This window comes from Scyliorhinus torazame, chromosome 9, assembly GCF_047496885.1.
Source record: "Scyliorhinus torazame isolate Kashiwa2021f chromosome 9, sScyTor2.1, whole genome shotgun sequence".
NCBI lineage: Eukaryota > Metazoa > Chordata > Chondrichthyes > Carcharhiniformes > Scyliorhinidae > Scyliorhinus > Scyliorhinus torazame.
Window position 1 is genome coordinate 72,411,854 of NC_092715.1, and position 23,205 is coordinate 72,435,058.

Genomic DNA, 23,205 nt, shown 5'->3' on the forward strand with positions numbered 1-23,205 from the left:
CTGGGTTTGCGGGGGACGCCTCTACTCGGGCATGGGGTGACAGCTGGGTCTGCGGGAGACACCTCTTCTCGGGCAGCGGTTGGAGACAGCTGGATAGGCGGGGGCCACCTCTACCCAGGCAGCGGGTGACAGCTGAGTTTGCGGGGGACACCTCTACTCAGGCAGCGGGTGACAGCTGGGTAAGCAGGGGACACCTCTACTCGGGCAGCGGGAGACAGCTGGGTAAGCGGGGGACACCTCTACACGGGCAGCAGGTGGAGACAGCTGGGTTTGCGGGGGACACCTCTACTCGGGCAGCGGGAGACAGCTGGGTCTGCGGGAGACACCTCTACTCGGGCAGTTGGTGACAGCTGGGTTTGCGGAGGCCACCTCTACCCGGGCAGTGAGTGACAGCTGGGTTTTCGGGGGACACCTCTACTCAGGCAGCGGGTGACAGCTGGGTCTGCGGGGGACACCTCTATTCGGGCAGCGGGTGACAGCTGGGTCTGCGGGTGACACCTCTACTCGGGCAGCGGGTGACAGCTGGGTCTGCGGGGGACACCTCTACTCGGGCAGCAGGAGACAGCTGGGTCTGCGGGGACACCTCTACTCGGGCAGCGGGAGACAGCTCGGTTTACGTGAGACAGCTGGGTATGCGGGGGACACCTCTACTCGGGCAGGGAGTGACAGCTGGGTTTGCGGTGGACACCTCTACTCAGGCAGGGGGAGGAGGCAGCTCGGTCTGCGGGGAACATCTCTACTCGTGCAGCGGGAGACAGCTGGGTATGCGGGGGACACCTCTACTCAGGCAGGGGGTGGAGACAGCTGGGTCTGCGGGAGACACCTCTACTCGGGCAGCGGGTGGAGACAGCTGGGTCTGCGGGGGACACCTCTACTCGGGCAACGTTGACAGCTGGGTCTGCGGGGGACACCTCTACTCGGGCAGCGGGAGACAGCTGGGTAAGCGGGGGACACCTCTACTCAGACAGCGGGAGACAGCTGGGTAAGCGGGGGACACCTCTACTCGGGCAGCGGGTGACAGCTGGGTACGCGCGGGACACCTCTACTCGGGCAGCGGGAGACAGCTGGGTATGCGGGAGACCTTTACTCGGGCAGTTGGTGACAGCTGGGTTTGTGGGTGACACCTCTACTCAGGCAGCGGGTGGCAGCTGGGTCTGCGTTGGACACCTCTACTCGGGCAACGGGTGACAGCTGTGTCTGCGGGGGACACCTCTACTCGGGCAACGGGTGACAGCTGGGTATGCGGGGGACACCTCTACTCAGGCAGGGGGTGGAGACAGCTGGGTCTGCGGGAGACACCTCTACTCGGGCAGCGGGTGGAGACAGCTGGGTCTGCGGGGGACACCTCTACTCGGGCAGCGGGAGACAGCTGGGTAAGCGGGGGACACCTCTACTTGGGCAACGGGTGACAGCTGGGTCTGCGGGGGACACCTCTACTCGGGCAGCGGGAGACAGCTGGTTAAGCGGGGGACACCTCTACTCGGGCAGCGGGAGACAGCTGGGTAAGCGGGGGACACCTCTACTCAGGCAGCAGGTGGAGACAGCTGGGTTTGCGGGGGACACCTCTACTCGGGCAGCGGGAGACAGCTGGGTCTGCGGGAGACACCTCTACTTGGGCAGTTGGTGACAGCTGGGTTTGCGGAGGCCACCTCTACCCGGGCAGTGGGTGACAGCTGGGTTTGCGGGGGACACCTCTACTCAGGCAGCGGGTGACAGCTGGGTCTGCGGGGGACACCTCTATTCGGGCAGCGGGTGACAGCTGGGTCTGCGGGTGACACCTCTACTCGGGCAGCGCGTGGAGACAGCTGGGTATGCGGGGTCACCTCTACTCGGGCAGTGAGTGACAGCTGGGTTTGCAGTGGACACCTCTACTCAGGCAGCGGGTGACAGCTGGGTCTGCGGGGGACACCTCTACTCGGGCAGCAGGAGACAGCTGGGTCTGCGGGGACACCTCTACTCGGGCAGCGGGAGACAGCACGGTTTACGGGAGACAGCTGGGTATGCGGGGGACACCTCTACTCGGGCAGGGAGTGACAGCTGGGTTTGCGGTGGACACCTCTACTCAGGCAGGGGGAGGAGGCAGCTCGGTCTGCGGGGGACACCTCTACTCGTGCAGCGGGAGACAGCTGGGTATGCGGGGGAGACCTCTACTCAGGCAGGGGGTGGAGACAGCTGGGTCTGCGGGAGACACCTCTAGTCGGGCAGCGGGTGGAGACAGCTGGGTCTGCGGGAGACACCTCTACTCGGGCAGCGGGAGACAGCTGGGTAAGTGGGGGACACCTCTACTTGGGCAACGGGTGACAGCTGGGTCTGCGGGGGACACCTCTACTCGGGCAGCGGGAGACAGCTGGTTAAGCGGGGGACACCTCTACTCGGGCAGCGGGAGACAGCTGGGTAAGCGGGGGACACCTCTACTCAGGCAGCAGGTGGAGACAGCTGGGTTTGCGGGGGACACCTCTACTCGGGCAGCGGGAGACAGCTGGGTCTGCGGGAGACACCTCTACTTGGGCAGTTGGTGACAGCTGGGTTTGCGGAGGCCACCTCTACCCGGGCAGTGGGTGACAGCTGGGTTTGCGGGGGACACCTCTACTCAGGCAGCGGGTGACAGCTGGGTCTGCGGGGGACACCTCTATTCGGGCAGCGGGTGACAGCTGGGTCTGCGGGTGACACCTCTACTCGGGCAGCGCGTGGAGACAGCTGGGTATGCGGGGTCACCTCTACTCGGGCAGTGAGTGACAGCTGGGTTTGCAGTGGACACCTCTACTCAGGCAGCGGGTGACAGCTGGGTCTGCGGGGGACACCTCTACTCGGGCAGCAGGAGACAGCTGGGTCTGCGGGGACACCTCTACTCGGGCAGCGGGAGACAGCTCGGTTTAGGGGAGACAGCTGTGTATGCGGGGGACACCTCTACTCGGGCAGGGAGTGACAGCTGGGTTTGCGGTGGACACCTCTACTCAGGCAGGGGGAGGAGGCAGCTCGGTCTGCGGGGGACACCTCTTCTCGGGCAGCGGTTGGAGACAGCTGGGTCTGCGCGAGACACCTCTACTCGGGCAGGGAGTGACAGCTGGGTATGCGGGGGACACCTCTACTCAGGCGGGGGGTGGAGACAGCTGGGTCTGCGGGAGACACCTCTACTCGGGCAGCGGGTGGAGACAGCTGGGTCTGCGGGGGACACCTCTACTCGGGCAACGTTGACAGCTGGGTCTGCGGGGGACACCTCTACTCGGGCAGCGGGAGACAGCTGGGTAAGCGGGGGACACCTCTACTCAGACAGTGGGAGACAGCTGGGTAAGCGGGGGACACCTCTACTCGGGCAGCGGGTGACAGCTGGGTAAGCGGGGGACGCCTCTACTCGGGCAGCGGGAGACAGCTGGGTAAGCGGGGGACACCTCTACTCGGGCAGCAGGTGGAGACAGCTGGGTTTGCGGGGGACACCTCTGCTCGGGCAGCAGGTGGAGACAGCTGGGTCTGTGGGGGACACCTCTACTTGGGCAGCAGGAGACAGCTGGGTCTGCGGAGGACACCTCTACTCGGGCAGCGGGTGACAGCTGGGTTTGCGGGGGACACCTCTACTCGGGCAGCGGGTGACAGCTGGGTCTGCGGGAGACACCTCTACTCGGGCAGCGGTTGGAGACAGCTGGGTTTGCGGGGGACACCTCTACTCGGGCAGGGAGTGACAGCTGGGTTTGCAGTGGACACCTCTACTCAGGCAGCGGGTGGCAGCTGGGTCTGCGGGGGACACCTCTACTCGGGCAGCGGGAGACAGCTGGGTCTGCGGAGGACACCTCTACTCGGGCAGCGGGAGACAGCTCGGTTTACGGGAGACAGCTGGGTATGCGGGGGACACCTCTACTCGGGCAGGGAGTGACAGCTGGGATTGCGGTGGACACCTCTACTCGGGCAGTGGGTGGAGGCAGCTGGGTTTGCGGGGGACACCTCTACTCGGGCAGCGGGTGGAGACAGCTGGGTTTGTGGGGGACACCTCTACCTGGGCAGCGGGTGGAGACAGCTGGTTTTGCGGGGGACACCTCTACCCGGGCAGCGGGTGACAGCTGGGTTTGCGGGGGACACCTCTACTCGGTCAGCGGGTGACAGTTGGGTTGCGGTGGACACCTCTACTCGGGCAGCGGGAGACAGCTGGGTTTGCGGGAGACACCTCTACTCGGGCAGCGGGAGACAGCTGGATATGCGAGGAACACCTCTATTCGGTTAGCGGGTGGAGACAGCTGGGATTGCGGTGGACACCTCTACTGGGGCAGCGGGTGGAGACAGCTGGGTTTGCGGGGGACGCCTCTACTCGGGCATGGGGTGACAGCTGGGTCTGCGGGAGACACCTCTTCTCGGGCAGCGGTTGGAGACAGCTGGATAGGCGGGGGCCACCTCTACCCAGGCAGCGGGTGACAGCTGAGTTTGCGGGGGACACCTCTACTCAGGCAGCGGGTGACAGCTGGGTCTGCGGGGGACACCTCTACTCGGGCAACGGGTGACAGCTGGGTCTGCGGGGGACACCTCTACTCGGGCAGCGGGTGACAGCTGGGTTGCGGTGGACACCTCTACCCGGGCAGCGGGTGACAGCTGGGTTTGCAGGGGACACCTCTACTCAGGCAGCGGGTGACAGCTGGGTCTGCGGGGGACACCTCTACTCGGGCAGCGGGAGACAGCTGGGTTTGCAGGGGACACCTCTACTCAGGCAGCGGGAGACAGCTGGGTTTGCGTAGGACACCTCTACTCAGGCAGCGGGTGACAGCTGGGTCTGCGGGGGACACCTCTACTCGGGCAACGGGTGACAGCTGGGTCTGCGGGGGACACCTCTACTCGGGCAGCGGGTGACAGCTGGGTTGCGGTGGACACCTCTACTCGGGCAGCGGGACACAGCTGGGTTGCGGTGGACACCTCAACTCGAGCAGCGGGAGACAGCTGGGTATGGGGGGGGGGAAGACCTCTACTCGGGCAGTGGGTGGAGGCAGCTGGGTCTGCGGGCGACACCTCTACTCGGGTAGCGGGTGGAGACAGCTGGATTTGCGGGGGACACCTCTACTCGGGCAGCGGGACACAGCTGGATTTGCGGGGGACACCTCTACTTGGGCAGCGGGTGGAGACAGCTGGATTTGCGGGGAACACCTCTATTCGGTTAGCGGGTGAAGACAGCTTGGTTTGTCGTAGGCACCTCTACTCGGGCAGCGGGTGACAGCTGGGTCTGCGTGGTACACCTCCATTTGGGCAGCGGGTGGAGACAGCTGGGTCTGCGGGTGACACCTCTACTCGGGCAGCGGGTGGAGACAGCTGGGTCTGCGGGAGACACCTCTATTCGGGCAGCGGGTGGGAACAGCTGGGTCTGTGTGGGACACCTCTACTCGGGCAATGGGCTCAGTTTGAATAACCAGTCAGTTCATTGGCTGGTATGTAACTGCTAATTTGTGTAACTATTCTAAATTGCTTTCAGATTAGATTTAGGTTTGTCACGTGTACTGGGGGACAGTGAACATCATTGTTCTGTGTAGAGTCCAGGCAGATTGTTCCATACATGCAAACCATAGGACATACGGTAAATACACCATGTAAATGCATTGACATCGGCAAAGCATATAGAGCCATACTACTAAAGGTAAAAAGGAGAAATATTTTACTGATATAAAAAAAAATTAAAAGTTACTTAAATAAAATATAGATACAGGGGCCAGATGATGTATTGCACTTTTTTTGTTTTTAAAAATTAATATATAGGATGTGGTCGTTGCTTGCTAGACCAGTTTTTATTGCCCAGCCCTAGTTGCCTTTCAGGAGGTGATGGTGAGTTTCTTGAACTGCTGCAGTCCCTGAGGTGTAGGTATACCTACTGTGCTGTTAGGGAGCGAGTACCAGGATTTTGCCCCAGTGACGGCTGCTGCATGATGTAGAGGTTGCTGCTGGACACCATTGTGGTTTTCAGTGAACACACCTGTAGCAAGTGTTGGTTGCCTGAGGAACTTCGGCTCAGAGCTGCGGAGCAGGAGTCGGAGCCGAGGAGCAGGAGTCTGAGCTTCGGATGCTGCGACACATCAGGGAGGGGAGAGCTACCTGGATGCTGTGTTTCAGGAGGCAGCCACATCTCTTAGATTAATTACTTTGAACTCAGTCAGTGGTCAGGGACAGGAGGGATCCAAGAGGTAGGGTTGCAGGAGTTTCGACCCTTGTCTAACAGGTTCAAAACTTTTGCTCCCTGTATGGACAAGAGCAGGGACTGTGAGGACGATAAGCAAACAGTGCACCACAGCACTGTGGTGCAGGGAGCCATTCAAGTGGTGGGACAGAAATGTAGTCATAATTGGGGATGGTACAGTTAGGGGCATGGACACTGTTCTCTGTGACTAGGCTTGAGAGTCCCGAAGGTTGTGTTGCTTACCTGGTGCCAGGGTTCGATATCTCTCACCTGGGCTGCAGAGGAACTTGGGAGTGGGAGGGGAAAGATCCAGTTATCATGGTCCATGTATGTACAAATTACATTTGTAGGCAGCATAGTGGTTAGCACTGTGGTTTCACAACACCAGAATCCCAGGTTCAATTCCCTGCTGGGTCACTGTCTGTGCAGAGTCTGCATGTTCTCCCCGTGTCTGCGTGGGTTTCCTCCGGGTGCTCCGGTTTCCTCCCAGCAGTTGAAAAATGGATTAGATGGATTGGCCACACTAAAATTGCCCTTAGTGTCCAAAAAAGTTAGGAGGGGTTATTGGGTTAGGGGGATAGGTGGAAGTTAGGGCTTAAGTGGGTTGGTGCAGACTCGGTGGGCCGAATGGCCCCCTTCTGCACTGTATGTTCTATGTTCTAGGTAGAACAAGGATAGAGGTTCTGCTGAGGGAATCAGACTAGCTAGGAGCCAAATTAAAAAGCAGAACCGAAAAGGTAATAATCTCCAGATCACTACCTGAGCAACAAGCTTATTGGCACAGATTAAAGGGACAGAAAGCTTGCCTCAAAAGGTTGGTGTGGGAAACATGGGTTCAAATTCATGGAACATTCGCACCAGTACCGGCGAAGGATGGAGCTGGTCCAATGGGACGGTCTTCATATGAATCATGCTGGGACAAGAGTGCTGGCGAACTGTATAGGGCTGAAGATTGCGCTTTAAACATAGTGGGGGGGCAGGAAGAGGAGGATTGAGTTGCATGGAAAATCAAAATTAAATGGGAAGGTAGGAGTGCAGGTTAGTGATGAGGTGGATTGTTACCAGAAAATAAACGGAAGGGACAGAACGTGTGAATGTCATATTGCCCCAAGGAATCAGACAAGAGTAGGAAAATTTGATAATAGAACAAACTTAAAGGCTTTGTGTCTGAATACATAAAGCACACGGAATAAAATTAATGAGTTAACAGCGTAAATGAAGACAACGGACTATGATTTGGTGGCAATTACTGAGACATGGTTACAAGGAGACGAGGTCTGGTAGTTGAATATCCAAGGGTACTCAGTGTTTTGGAAGGATAGTCAGAAAGGAAAAGGAGGTGATCTCTAGTAAAGGAAGGGATCAGTGCTGTAGTGAGAAATGGTATAGACACTGGAAACCAAAACGTGGAATCAGTCTGGGTAGAAATAAGAAATACAAAAGTCCCTGGTGGGACAAATCTATAGGTCCCCAAACAGTAGGTCTGCAGTGGAGCACAGGATAAACCATGAAATATTGGAGACTTGTAATAAAGGTGCAACAATAATCATGCATATCAATATGCATACAGAGTGGATTAATCAAATTGTAAGGGTAGCCTTGAGGGAGAGTTCATTGAATGTATTAAAGATTGTGGAACCAACCAGGGAGCAGGCTATTCTGCATTTGGTATTGTGTAATGATGAGGAATTAATTAATGACCTCATAGTTAAGGATCCTCTAAGGTAGAGTGATCAAAGCAGGAGAGAACTTCAAATTCAGTTTGAGGGCGAGAAACTGGAGTCCCACACTAGCGTTCTGGAGTGAAACAACTGGAATTACGTTGGTATGAGGACAGATTTGGCCTGAGTGGACTGGGCAGGAAGGCTAAAAGGTAGGGCAGTTGATGACCAGTGGCTAATATATATTCCAGAGAGGAAGAAATATTGTAAGAGGGGGATAAAACATCCATGGCTAAGCAAGGAAGTTAAAGATGACATAAAGACAAAAACTAAGGCATACCATATTGCAAAGGCCAGTGGCAGGCTGGAAGATTGGGAAACATTTAAAGATCAACAAAGGGTTACTAAAATAGTAATAAAAAAGCAAAGGTAAATGATGAAAGAAAACGAGTGCAAAATATAAAAAAGGATAGCAAAAGCTTCTATAAGTTCACAAAAGGGAAGAGAGTAGTTATAGTGATTGGTTCCTTGAAGGATGAGACCGGGAGGATGGGACCAGGGATTTATTAGTGGGGAAAACAGAAATGGTGGAGACGTTAAATCAATATTTTGCCTCAGTTTTCACAGTGGAGGGCACTAGTACCATCATAATAGTAATAGGTAATACTGAGGTAACAGAATGGGAGGAAGTTAGAACAATCATCATCATGGGAACAGACACGCTTAATAAATTGTGGCGCACAAAGACTCCGTGAGACAAACAGAGTGAAGTCGATGAGGCTTTATTAAGCGTGTCTGTTCCCCAGCAGCCCGATAGTAAACTGGCATGCGGGGGAAGGCACCGGCTTCTTATACTTCGCCTTCAGGGCGGAGTATGAGGTCAACGGCCAACCAGGACCCGGGATCTGTCAGCCAATGACATTAGGGCTTCCAGTCCCACATGACCCCCAATACATACTACCACACAAACCATTAGGATTGAAGACAGATAAATCCCCAGGGCCCGACGACCTACATCCTAGGGTCTTAAAGCAAGTGGCAGCAGAGACAGTGGTTCCATTGGTTATTAATTCCAAAATTCTCCGAATGCGGGAAAGGTTCTGGTGGATTGGAAAAATGCTAATGTAACACCGTTATTCTAAAAGGGAGGGATGCAGAAAGTAGGAAACTATAGACCAGTTATTTTAACATCTGTCATTGGGAAATTGGTGCGGTGGATGCTGGGACATTAAGAAAATTTAACAATGAGATAAACCGATTTTTAATTAGTAATGGGTTGATGGGTTATGGGAAACGGGTAGGAAAATGCAGTTCAGGCCAAGAGGAGATGAGCCATAGTTGTAATGAATGGCAGAGCGAAAGAGAGGGGCTGAATTGCCTGCTCCTACTCCTAGTTGTTATGTTCTTAACTGAGTATCTATAGTCCTCTAGGGTGTATTCCAAAGATTCACAGCCCTGAGTGGAAATATTTCATCTAGAACATAGAACAATACAGCGCAGTACAGGCCCTTCAGCCCACAATGTTGCACCGAAACAAAAGCCATCTAACCTACACTATGCCATTATCATCCATATGTTTATCCAATAAACTTTTAAATGCCCTCAATGTTAGCGAGTTCACTAGTGTAGCAGGTAGGGCATTCCACGGCCTCACTACTCTTTGCGTAAAGAACCTACCTCTGACCTCTGTCCTATATCTATTACCCCTCAGTTTAAAGCTATGTCCCCTTGTGCCAGCCATTTCCATCCCCGGGAGAAGGCTCTCACTGTCCACCCTATCCAACCCCCTGATCTCTGTCCTAAATTGAGGGTAATCCCAATCCTGAGATTGTGATCCTCTCACCATAAGAAACGAGTTCCCAGCATCTAAAAACTGAACTGAAATTTGCCACTTCCATTTTCTGGATTACTAGTGCAATAACATAACCACTGCAACACCAGTTTAGCCGGTTTAGCTCAGTTGGCTGGACAGCTGATTTGTGATGCAGAGCGAAGCCAACAGCATGGGTTCAATTCCCATACCAGCTGAGGTTATTCATGAAGGCCCTGGCGTTTCAGCCCCTCACCTGAGGTGTGGTGGATCCTTAGGTTAAATCACCACCAGTCAGCTCTCCTCCTCGCAGCCTATGGCCATCTGGGACTACGGCAACCGTACATCCTTTACACCAGCATGCCTGTTTTTCTTAATTTATTTGTACAACTTCCAATAAGCCACTCCACAACTGTACAAATGTGTCTTAGAAATGTAAAAATTCTGCAATTGTTACCTGTAGCAAATCTCTTCTTTATTAAGGAAAGTCTGTAACCAGTGCCTACAAGCTCCACATCTGCTCCTGACAGCGTGGATCCTTCACTAACAAATTGGACTGCAAGAGTTGATGGTTTGGTTGGACCTTCTGACAAGTCAAATTTTGCTCTGAGGGATCCAGAACCTGAAAGAAAAGGGGTAGTTCTCTGTGAAGTAATGCATACATTAAGCGTGGAATTGTCCAAACAAATGGTAATCATGTCCTGACTGAAAATGATGTGTTCCTCTCCAGAAACAGAACCAGGTTTACTGATCAGATTTTCTGACATTCTGTCAAAACAAAATCAGGGGTGGGGCCTGATAGGGCAGGCAACCCCGGCTACACAGAGATTGGGGCGCCATCTTTAAAGGGTGCCCCGACCTGCGAGAAAAATGAACTCCCTCCTACTCCCCCAAGGCCACAGAGGCGAGGAGAGGAGGTCCCCCACCCCACCGCCAACAAGATTTGGGGCAACCTCCCCATCATGTTAAGTGCTAGGGGGCACTCTCCGCCTGCCCACACCCCCCCCGGTGCGTGTGTTGGCCAGCGCCCATCCCTCACCACACATATGCGGAAGCCCCCTGGCACTGTCAGTGTGGAAGGGGGCACCACCAGTGTGCAAGGGAGCAATGCCCAGCCTCAGCCCTTAACCCTGGGACCTCCAGGCACCTCTGCACAAGCCTGATTAAATCACTGGCGGGGTGCAGGGAGGATCTCAAACCGCGATCTTGCTGGCGCAAATCCCATTATGGCCCTCTGACTGGATCAGCATATTCAAAACATACACTCACTTCAACAGCTGTATTGCAATACAGGCTGGCAGTAATAAGAATTCTTGTTTATTAGCGTAATACAGCATATTTTGTGCAAGCAATGCTAGGGCAATAGTGTTCAAGGAACAGTAGCTCATGCAGAATACTGTAGATGTTCAAAGCTTGAAATAAAAACAGAAAATGCTCAAAATATTCAACAGGTCAGACAGCATCAGTGGAAACAATGTTAATGATTCAAATGAAGAATCTTTTAGAGCAGATAAACTGATCTGATTTAGGTCTTTAAGATTATGAAATGACAACAAGGTAGACATAGGGCATGATTTTCCCAATTTGAGCAGTGCTCCCGCCAGCAGTAAAACTGGAGTGATTCCTCCTGGAGCGCGGAACAATGCTGACATGCCCTTGTGGGCCTAACGTGCTGACAGGTCCCGGACCTCAGAGATCGGGGTGCCTTTTTTTAAAGGGTGTCCCGTTCTCAGAATAATGTTGCAGCCCATGATACCCCGCCTAATCACTGGCAGGGACTTCCCCATCCGGAAACATTGACAAGTGCTCTAATCCAAGAGGTCGCCCGAACCCCGTTATGGGCATGCCAAATTCCCTACCTCTCCTTCAGGTCCCATCCCTTGGCAATGTCAACCTGGCACCTTGGACTTTGAGAGGGGGGCAAGGGGGTCAGTATCCTCCCTACAAGTGCCTCCAGGGTGTTGAGGGGGTCCTTCAGGGAGGTGGGGGCTTGGGCTAGACTGGAGAGGCTCACATGTGGGGTCTTTCCTGGGATGGGTATCGTTTGGCAGGTCTTCCCATCAATACCCTTGAAAAGCATTCTCAAATTTCAGTTGTAAGTCTTTCCTCTGACGTTGTGGAACCTATTCATGACTTTTCCAGCATGTTAGTATTAATAATCTGTCAGAAGAATGTGAAAGTCTTCCCTTTAATGTGGTGGAAACCTTTCAAGTACTTTTTAGCACAGTCAATTTAATTGCCCTTTTAACTTTTTCAAGCCTCTATGTATGCTTAGAACACCAAAAGATTTCAACTGCACTGTTTACATTCAATTTCATAGCCCATTTCCTTTTACAAGCCACTCGATTGACAAGTCCAGTAAATTTCAAAGGAATGATTACAGTTGGATTATTTATATAGCTCTACAGGGGTCCATTAATTCTAAAGTGAGTCCTCTTTTGAGCAGGTGTTCTTTCCAACCACAGTATTTTTTTAAAGAGACTGTCTATTTGTTCTGAAAAGCTTCCTATAAAGAGAAGGTGCAGCAGCAGCATCAGACAGAGCACCTAGCCTTCCAAGGAAGCTCTCAGAACTAAGAGTTCAAATGTTTTAAAGCTACAGAGAGAACTTTCTTTCTTCTTACAGATCATAGACATGTTGGGAGATTCCAACAGATAAGAGAAAAGAATTTAAACCAAAAATTGACATGCTGAAAGACAAGTTTAATGATTTTCAAGGGTACAGGTGGGAAGACCAGCCAACCGGCTCCATCCCAGGAAAGACCACTTGCCCAAACCCCTCCAGCTCAGCCTAAGTCCCCCAGGACCCCCACCTTCTCTGAGCGACATTCATTGCCAGCCTGGAGGCATCTCGTCCTCTTGCCCCACAACCCTCCTGGCCATCACGGAAACGTGGATAGAAGAGGGGCAGAATTGGTTGTTGGGAGGTCACTGGTTATAGATGTTTCAATAAGATTAGGGAGGGTGGTAAAAGAGGTGGGGGGGGGGGCATTGTTAATTAGAGATAGTATAACAGCTGCAGAAAGGCAGTTCGAGGAGTATCTGCCTACTGAGGTAGTATGGGTTGAAGTCAGAAATAGGAAAGGAGCAGTCACCTTGTTGTGAGTTTTCTATAGGCCCCCCAATAGTAGCAGAGATGTGGAGGAACAGATTGGGAAACAGATTTTGGAAAGGTGCAGAAGTCACAGGGTAGTAGTCATGGGTGACTTCAACTTCCCAAACATTGAGTGGAAACTCTTTAGATCAAATAGTTTGGATGGGGTGGTGTTTGTGCAGTGTGTCCAGGAAGCTTTTCTAACACAGTATGTAGATTGTCCGACCAGAGGGGAGGCCATATTGGATTTGGTACTTGGTAATGAACCAGGGCAAGTGATAGATTTGTTAGTGGGGGAGCATTTTGGAGATAGTGACCACAATTCTGTGACTTTCACTTTAGTAATGGAGAGGGATAGGTGCGTGCAACAGGGCAAGGTTTACAATTGGGGGAAGGGTAAATACGATGTTGTCAGACAATAATTGAAGTGCATAAGTTGGGAACAAAGGCTGTCAGGGAAGGACAGTGAAATGTGGAACTTGTTCAAGGAACAGGTACTATGTGTCCTTGATATGTATGTCCCTGTCAGACAGGGAAGAGATGGTCGAGTGAGGGAACCATGGTTGACAAGAGAGGTTCAATGTCTTGTTAAGACGAAAAAGGAGACTTATGTAAGGCTGAGGAAACAAGGTTCAGACAGGGTGCTGGAGGGATACAAGATAGCCAGGAGGGAACTGAAGAAAGGGATTAGGAGAGCTAAGAGAGGGCATGAACAATCTTTGGCGGGTAGGATCAAGGAAAACCCCAAGGCCTTTTACACATATGTGAGAAATATGAGAATGACTAGAGCGAGGGTAGGTCCGATCAAGGACAGTAGCGGGAGATTGTGTATCGAGTCTGAAGAGATAGGAGAGGTCTTGAACGAGTACTTTTCTTCTGTATTTACAAATGAGAGGGGCCATATTGTTGGAGAGGACAGTGTGAAACAGACTGGTAAGCTCGAGGAAATACTTGTTAGGAAGGAAGATGTGTTGGGCATTTTGAAAAACTTGAGGATAGGCAAGTCCCCCGGGCCTGACGGGATATATCCACGGATTCTATGGGAAGCAAGAGATGAAATTGCAGAGCCGTTGGCAATGATCTTTTCGTCCTCACTGTCAACAGGGGTGGTACCAGGGGATTGGAGAGTGGCGAATGTCGTGCCCCTGTTCAAAAAAGGGACTAGGGATAACCCTGGGAATTACAGGCCAGTTAGTCTTACTTCGGTGGTAGGCAAAGTAATGGAAAGGATAGGATTGCTGAGCATCTGGAAAGACACTGCTTGATTAGGGATAGTCAGCACGGATTTGAGAGGGGTAGGTCTTGCCTTACAAGTCTTATTGAATTCTTTGAGGAGGTGACCAAGCATGTGGATGAAGGTAAAGCAGTGGATGTAGTGTACATGGATTTTAGTAAGGCATTTGATAAGGTTCCCCATGGTAGGCTTCTGCAGAAAGTAAGGAGGCATGGGAAAGTGGGAAATTTGGCCAGTTGGATAACGAACTGGCTAACCGATAGAAGTCAGAGTGTGGTGGTGGAAGGCAAATATTCAACCTGGATCCCAGTTACCAGTGGCGTACCGCAGGGATCAGTTCCGGGTCCTCTGCTGTTTGTGATTTTCATTAATGACTTGGATGAGGGAGTTGAAGGGTGGGTCAGTAAATTTGAAGACGATACGAAGATTGGTGGAGTTGTGGATAGTGAGGAGGGCTGTTGTCGGCTGCAAAGAGACATAGATAGGATGCAGAGCTGGGCTGAGAAGTGGCAGATGGAGTTTAACCCTGAAAAGTGTGAGGTTGTCCATTTTGAAATGAAATGAAAATCGCTTATTGTCACAAGTAGGCTTCAAATGAAGTTACTGTGAAAAGCCCCTAGTCGCCACAGTCCAGCGCGTGTTCGGGGAGGCTGATACGGGAATTGAACCGTGCTGCTGGCCTGCCTTGGTCTGCTTTAAAAGCCAGCTCTTTAGCCCTGTGCAGGAGCAGAGAGATCTTGGGGTCTATGTTCATACATCTTTGAAAGTTGCCACTCAAGTGGATAGAGATGTGAAGAAGGCCTATGGTGTGCTAGCGTTCATTAACAGAGGGATTGAATTTAAGAGCCGTGAGGTGATGATGCAGCTGTACAAAACTTTGGAGTACTGTGTACAGTTCTGGTCGCCTCATTTTAGGAAGGATGTGGAAGCTTTGGAAAAGGTGCAAAGGAGATTTACCAGGATGTTGCCTGGAATGGAGAGTAGGTCTTATGAGGAAAGGTTGAGGGTGCTAGGCCTTTTCTCATTAGAAGGGAGAAGGATGAGGGGCGACTTGATAGAGGTTTATAAGATGATCAGGGGAATAGATAGAGTAGAGTCAGAGACTTTTTCCCTGGGTGGAACAAACCATTACAAGGGGACATAAATTTAAGGTGAATGGTGGAAGATATAGGGGGGGGATGTCAGAGGTAGGTTCTTTACCCAGAGAGTGGTGGGGGCATGGAATGCACTGCCTGTGGAAGTAGTTGAGTCGGAAACATTAGGGGCCTTCAAGCAGCTATTGGATAGGTACATGGATTACGGTAGAATGATATAGTGTAGATTAATTTGTTCTTAAGGGCAGCACGGTAGAATTGTGGATAGCACAACTGCTTCACAGCTACAGGGTCCCAGGTTCGATTCCGGCTTGGGTCACTGTCTGTGCGGAGTCTGCACATCCTCCCCGTGTGTGCGTGGGTTTCCTCCGGGTGCTCAGGTTTCCTCCCACAGTCCAAAGATGTGCAGGTTAGGTGGATTGGCCATGATAAATTGCCCTTAGTGTCCAAAATTGCCCTTAGTGTCGGGCGGAGGTGTTGACCTGGGGTAGGGTGCTCTTTCCAAGAGCCGGTGCAGATTCAATGGGCCGAATGGCCTCCTTCTGCACTGTAAATTCAATGATAATCTATGATTAATCTAGGGCAAAGGTTCAGGACAACATCGTGGGCCGAAGGGCATGTTCTGTGCTGTAATTTTCTATGTTCTAAGGGTAGGAGGAAACTTGTGTGAGCATTAATACTGACACAGTTTCTGTACTTTAAATACTTTGTAAGACATTTCGGTAATAGTCCTGAAGACTTGTGCTCCAGAGCTTGCCACGCTCCTAGCCAAGCTCTTACAGTAGGGCTACAACACTGGCATCTACCTGGCAATGGGGGAAATTGCCCTGTATGTCCTGTATACAAGAAATAGAACAAATCAAAGTCAGCCAATTACTGCCCCATCAGTCTACTCTCCATCATAATCAGTGATGGAAGGGGTCATTTGAGGCGGTGGGTATTGTGGCGGATAAGGGGGGTCGTTATGTTATGGTGAGTGGCAGGCTGCAGGGGGCCCGGGTGGTGCTAGTGAATGTGTATGCTCCGAACTGGGACGATGCGGAGTTCATGAAGCGGATGCTGAGTCGGATTCCACGGGGAAGGCTGAGGCCTTGTTGAGGAAGGTACAGGAGCAGTGTATGCGTATGGGGAGAAGGCAAGTCGGATGCTGGCGCATCAGCTGCGGAAGAGGGAGGCGGCTAGGGAGATTGGGGGAATTAGAGAGAGGGGGGGAACACGGTGCAGAGTCCAGCTAAAATAAACGAGGTCTTTGAGGACTTTTATGGTAAACTGTATGAGTCAGAACCCCCGGAGGGTGGGGAGGGGATGAGGCAGTTCTTGGACCAACTGAGGTTCCCAAAGTTGGAGGAAGGGCGGATAGAGGGACTGGGGGCCCCGATTGGGATGGAGATCTAGTTAAGGGGTTGGGGATTATGCAGGCGGGCAAGGCCCCGGGGCCGGATGGGTTCCCCGTAGAGTTCTATAGGAAATTCTCAGAGGTGTTGGGCCCGCTGTTGTTGAGAACTTTTAACGAGGCTAAGGAAAAGGGTATCCTTCCCCCGATGATGTTGCAGGCTCTGATCCTGTTTATCCTCAAGCATGATAAGGACCCGCTGCAATGCGGCTCCTATTGGCCGATTTCACTCCTTAATGTGAATGCCAAGCTGTTGGCCAAGATCTTGGCCTCTAGAATTGAGGATTGTGTCCCGGGAGTGATTCATGAGGATCAGACGGGGTTTGTGAGGGGCAAGCAGCTGAATACGAATGTGCGGAGGCTCCTGAATGTGATCATGATGCCCTCGGAGCTGGGGACGCAGAAGTGGTAGTAGCAATGGACGCGGAGAAGGCCTTCGATCGGGTGGAGTGGGAGTGCCTCTGGGAGGTGTTAGGCAGATTTGGATTTGGGGAGGAATTCATAGGGTGGGTCAAATTGTTGTACCAGGCCCCGGTAGTGAGTGAGTCGACAAACCGGTTGCGGTCAGGGTACTTTGGGTTATATCGTGGAACGAGGCGGGGGTGCCCTTTGTCCCCCCTGCTGTTTGCCTTGGCGATTGAGCCGCTGGCCATGTCGTTGAGGGAGTCCAGAAACTGGAGGGGGATGGTTCGGAGGGGGGGCAGGAGCAGGAGCACCGGATTTCGCTGTATGCGGATGACCTGCTTCTGTATATTGCGGATTCGGTGGAGGGGATGGGGGAGATCGTGCAGGTTCTTAGGGATTTTAGAGATTTTGCGGGATACAAGCTAAACGTGGGAAAAAGCGAGCTTTATATGGTGCATGCGAGGGCCCAGGAAGAGAGGTTGGGGGAGCTACCGCTCAAGATGCTGGAGAGGAGCTTTCGGTACTTCGGCATCCAGGTGGCCAAGAGCTGGAGGGTCTTGCACAAGCTCAACTTATCGCGGCCGGTGGGTCAGATGGAGGAGGATTTTAGGAGGTGGGACATGTTGCCACTCTCCCTGGCGGGCAGGGTGCAGACCGTAAAGATGTCGGTCCTCCCTAGGTTCTTGTTCGTCTTCCAGTGCCTGCCCATTCTCATCCCCAAGTCCTTTTTCAAGTGGGTAAATAGGAGTATCACGGGATTTGTGTGGGCAAATAAGACCCCGCAGGTTAAGAGGCTGTTTTTGGAGTGGGGGGGTGGGGCCACGTTGGCGCTGCCGAGCCTGTGCAGCTATCACTGGGCACCGAATGTGTCGATGATTCGGAAATGGGGAATGGAGGGAGAGGGGGCGGCATGGAAACGGTTGGAGGCGGCGTCCTGTATAGATACTAGTTTGGGGGCACTGGTGATGTGGCACCATTGCCGCCTCCGCCGACGGGGTATACCACGAGCCCGGTGGTGGCGGCGACACTGAGGATTTGGGGGCAGTGGAGACGGCATAGGGGGGAGGTAGGGGCCTCAGTTTTGACGCCGATACGGAACAACCACAGGTTTGTTCCAGGTAGGATAGACGGTGGGTTCCTAGGCCGGCACAGGGCGGGAATGAGAAGGATGGGGGATTTGTTTATCGATGGAACTTTTGCCAATCTGAGGGCGCTGGAGGAGAAATGTGGGCTACCCCCGGGGAATACCTTTAGGTACATGCAGGTTAGGACATTTGTGAAAAAACAGGTGGGGGAATTTCCGCTGCTACCTGCCCGGAGGATACAGGACAGGGTGGTCTCGAGGGTGTGGGTGGGGGATGGCAAAGTTTCGACCATATACCAGGAGCTGCAGGAGGCGGAGGAGGCCTTGGTGGAAGAACTGAAGGGCAAGTGGGAGGAGCTTGATGAAGGCCTATGGGCTGACGCCCTGGGCAGGGTCAATTCCTCCTCACCTTGCGCCAGGCTTAGCCTGATTCTGTTTAAAGTGGTGCACCGGGCGCATATGACGAGGGCGAGAATGAGTAGGTTTTTTGGGGTAGAGGACAGGTGCGTGAGGTGTTCAGGGAGCCCAGCAAACCATGTCCATATGTTCTGGACATGCCCGGCGCTTACGGAATTTTGGAAGGGCTTTGCAAAGGCTATGTCCAAGGTCTTGGACTCCCAATTGGACAACCAAATCAGGGGATAGCGATATTTGGGGTATCGGACAATCCGGGAGTGCAGGAGTCGAAAGAGGCCCGAGTCCTGGCCTTTGGTAGCCCGGAGAAGGCTCTTGTTAATGTGGAGGGACGCGAAACCCCCAAGCGTGGAGGCTTGGGTCAATGACATGGCGAGGTTTCTCAGGTTGGAGAAGATAAAGTTTGCCTTGCGAGGGTCTGTACAGGGGTTCTCCAGGTGGTGGCAACCGTTCCTTGACTTTCTCGCGGAGCGTTAGGTGGGGGTCAGCAGCAACCCGGGGGGGATTTCATTGTATTTGTAAGGGGCGGATGCTCTACTTTGCTTTGTTTTTGTTTATTAAATTCTTAGTTGGTTAGGGGGTTAAGTTGTTTTGTTGGCATGTTTTCCCTTCTTTGCATTATATTTTCTATTGTAGTGTTTTGTAAAACATTATGGAAAAATCTTGAATAAAAACATTTAAAATAAAAGGTGATGGAAGGGGTCACTCACAGTGCTATCAAGTGGCATTTACTCAGTAATAACTTGCTCATGAACGCTCAGTTTGGGTTCTGCCAGGGTCACTTGGCCCCTGACCTTATTACAGCCTTGGTTCAAACATGAACAAAAGAGCTGAACGGCAGAGGTGAGGTGAGAGTGACTGCCCTTGTCATGAAGGCAGCATTTGACTGAGTATGGTATCAAGGATCCCGAGCAAAATTGGTGCCAATGGGAATCAGCGGTAAAACTCTTCACTGGTTAGTCATACCTGGCACAAAGATTAGAGGTCAATCATCTCAGCGCCAGGACATCACTGCCAGAGCTCCTCAGGGTAGTGTCCTAGGCCCAATCATTTTCAGGTGCTTCATCAGTGACCTTTCCTTCCATCACAAGGTCAGAAGTGGGGATGTTCGGAGATGACTGCACAATGTTCAGCACCATTCGCGACTCTTCAGATAATGAAGCAGTTCATGTCCAAATGCAGCAAGACATGGACAATATCCAGGTGCCAAGTAACATTCGCACCATACAAGTGCCAGATAAAGACTATCTCCAACAAGGGGGAATCTACATCCTGGGGCTTCCCATCGACCAGAAACTGTACTGGGATACTGGCCATATTAATATTGTGGCTACCAGAGTAGGTCAAAGGCTAAGAATCCTGTGGCAAGTAACTCACCTCCTGACGCACAAAACCTGTCCATCATCTACAAGGCACAAGTCAGAGGTGTAATGGCATACACTCCGTTTGCCCGGATGAGTGCAGCTCCAACAACACTCAAGAAGCTCACCACCATCAAGGACAAATCAACCCACTTGTTTGCTACCCTTTCCACAAAAATTCAATCCTCCGACGAACAGTGGCAGCCATGTGTACCATCTAAGATGCACTTCAGGAACACACCATGCTTCCTTAGGCAGCACCTTCCAAACACACAACCACTACCATCTAAAAGGACAAGAGCAGCAGATACCTGGGAACCCCATCACCTGGAGGCTCCCCTCCAAGACTTGAAAATATATCGCCGTTCCTTCAGTTACTGGGTCAAAATGATGGAACTCCTTCCCTAACAGCACTGTAGGTGCACCTACACCTCAGGCACTGCAGCAGTTCAAGACAGCAGCTCACCACCATCTTCAGAAGGGCAATTAGGGATTAGCAATAAATGCTGGCCTAGCCAGTGACGCCCTATCCCGTAAATGAATTTTTAAAAACCCTCCATCTCCCTACTACTTGCAATATGTAAAAACTGCAACATTTTGAAAAGGAAATAATTTACTGTTGTAAACTATTAGCAGATCCTATCATTTCCAGCTGGAGTACACACTGTTTACACATGGTAATTAAAATCTCATACAAAAATAAAATATCGTGGATGCTGGAATCTAAATTAAAACAGAAAATACTCAGCAGACCTGTCAATTTCTGTGTAAAGAGAATCAGAAAGAGAAACAGGTTGCTGACCTGAAGAGACCCAATAGATATTAAACAAGTACAGAGGCAGGGAAAGGAGGGAGCAAAGCACCAAATGGAAGGCCTATGATAGTATGGAAGGCAGGGACATTCATTAAATGCCAAAAGGATAGTGGTACAAGGGAAAACATAGAACATAACAGCGCAGTACAGGCCCTTCGGCCCTCGATGTTGCGCCGACCTGTGAAACCACTCTAAAGCCCATCTACACTATTCCCTTATCGTCCATATGTCTATCCAAAGGTGATGGTAATGGGAAAAGAAACAAAAAGATAGATCTGCATATGTGGGCAGCACGGTAGCACAGTTGCTTCACAGCTCCAGGGTCCCATGTTCAATTCCCAGCTTGGGTCACTGTCTGTGCGGAGTCTGCACATTCTCCCTGTGTCTGCGTGGGTTTCCTCCGGTGCTCCGGCTTCCTCCCAGTTCAAAGATGTGCAGGTTAGGTGAATTGGCAATGCTAAACTGCCCTTAGTGTCCAAAAAGGTTAGGTGGGGTTACTGGGATAAGTTGGAAGTTTGAGCTTAAATGGGGTGCTCTTTCCAAGGGCCGGTGCAGACTCAATGGGCCGAATGGCCTCCTTCTGCACTGTAAATTCTATGATTCTATGTAAATTGCAATTATCTCTGAAAATGGGGGCATACATTATGATCTGAAATTGCTGAACTTAATGTTAAGTTCAGAAGGCTGTGAGAGTCCCAATGGATAGGTGAGGCCCTGTTCTTAGAGCTCAAGTTGAGTTTCATTGGAACCATTTAGGAGGCTGATGCTAGACTGATCACAGGGATTGGAAAATTTAAATGACGAGCAACTGTATGTTTAATTCAATTCAAACTGGAAGCTTGGGGTCAAGCTTTTGGACCGAACGGAGATGCTCTGAAACGTGGTCACCCCATATGCGTTTGGTCCTCCACTGTAAGGAGATAAATCGTGAGCAAAAAATGCAGTATACTAAATTGAATAAGTACAAGTAAATTGTTATTTCACCCAGAAGCAGTGTTTGAAATCCCTGGTCTCGTATATTCCTTATAATTATCTCAGCTTATCTATAATGACTATTTTGCTCAGATTATTATCTTAAAATAACTTTTAATAGCTTCTAGCTCATCCTCCACCATTGCTGTCACTTGCCAAGCCCGTGACTGATTTTGCAGATTGAACTACATTCTGCTTCCTAGCCAGATTTCTATTTTCCTGGCAAAACACCACTTCTCTGCCAGTTCAAGATCTTACGGGTCTTCATTCTCATATACTTCCATCAGTGCATCATCAGGTACCTTCTTCTTTAAATTGCTTCTGGACTTCATTTGCTACCACATCTGTTTCCAAGCTGAAAACAGTTTGTTGCTCCTAGTTGACGTGAACATTGAACAATTTGAGAGTAAGCTGAAGTTGCCTTTTTTAAACTACACTAGATCAGTCTATTTAGTACCAGCAGATAAGCTTTATTCTACCACAGGACCTCCCAGCCTTGACTCTGCACTCCATCCTATTGCCTCTTCTCTATTCCCCATCTGCTACCTGTAAATGTGTGTCTTATTAATTCATACGTTACCAGGCCTATCTACCTCGAGTTAATCTCAAGTTAATGTATCTCCTAATTCTTCTGTTGTGTTCTTGAGTTTTCTCTGCGTCCATTTGTGTGAATGTTATGGCTGCCATTCCAGGCCCAAGCTCATCACTTCTATTACTTTCCTCTTTACCATTGGCACTTCTCATCATCATTTTTAATCTTTCATAGGATGCAAGCATTGCTGGCAAGGCCAGCATTTGTTGCCTATCCCTAATTGCACTCGAGAAGATGGTGGTAAGCTGCCTTCTTGAAGTGTTGCAGTGTGGCATAGATACACCCACAGTGGTTTTAGGAAGGGAACTCCAGGGTTTTGACCCAGCGATAGTAAAGAAACTGTGATATAGCTCCAAGTCAAGATGGTGTGTGGCTTGGATGGAAACTTTTTTTTTAACATTTCCAATTAAGGGCCAATCCACCTAACCTGCACATCTTTGGGTTGTGGGTGTGAGACTCATGTAGACACGGGGAGAATGTGCAAACACCACATGGATAGTGACCCGGGGCTGGGATCGAATCTGGGTCCTCGGTGCAGTGAGGCAGTAGTGCTAACCACTGCACCACAGTGCTGCCGAGGCTTGGAGAGAAACTTGGGTGATGTTCCTATGCATCTACTGCCCTTGTTCTTCTAAGTCATAGAGGTTTTGGGTTTGGAAGGTACTGTCAAAAGAGGATTGCTGAGTTGCTTTCATTTCGTCCTGCACTTGCATATCAATACCACAGCCTTTCACCACTCCTTGATCTTCCTACGCTATTCAGGCTGTTGTAGACGTAACATAAGCTTATAGCTTCCCTCTCAGCCTCTCTTGATATCCTCCTCATTGCTAACTGAGACACCTGTCTCTGTTTCCTTTTGAGCAGAAACCCCAAACGCCTCATTCTATTCTTTTGCCGATCTACCCATACAATATTTCCGCTGGGGGCTACTTTTGCCATGCTCATTCCCGTTGAACTCAACAATGCTGACCCTGGGACTTTCGGTTGCGACGATGCGGAGCTAAGCCGCACATTTCGGCGGCTCCCGCTAGAACGGACTTTTGGGCTCTCCAGAGGCGCCCCAACGGGCATTTTTCGATGACTTCCCGTGTGGGAAGGTGAGAGCAAGGTCCCCCTTCCATAGTATATGGAGTGGACCA

General features: G+C 51.3%; 1 protein-coding gene across 1 annotated transcript in view; it reads right to left on the bottom strand.

Annotated features, from left to right (window-relative positions):
* The window catches only part of fcho2 (FCH and mu domain containing endocytic adaptor 2), a 337,179-nt gene that overhangs the window by 39,085 nt on the left and 274,889 nt on the right, over window positions 1-23,205 (bottom strand). Inside the window, exon 27 of the mRNA XM_072516128.1 lies at window positions 10,068-10,232. Within this exon, the coding sequence (XP_072372229.1) occupies window positions 10,068-10,232 (165 nt within the window). The remainder of the gene's footprint in view (window positions 1-10,067; window positions 10,233-23,205) is intronic.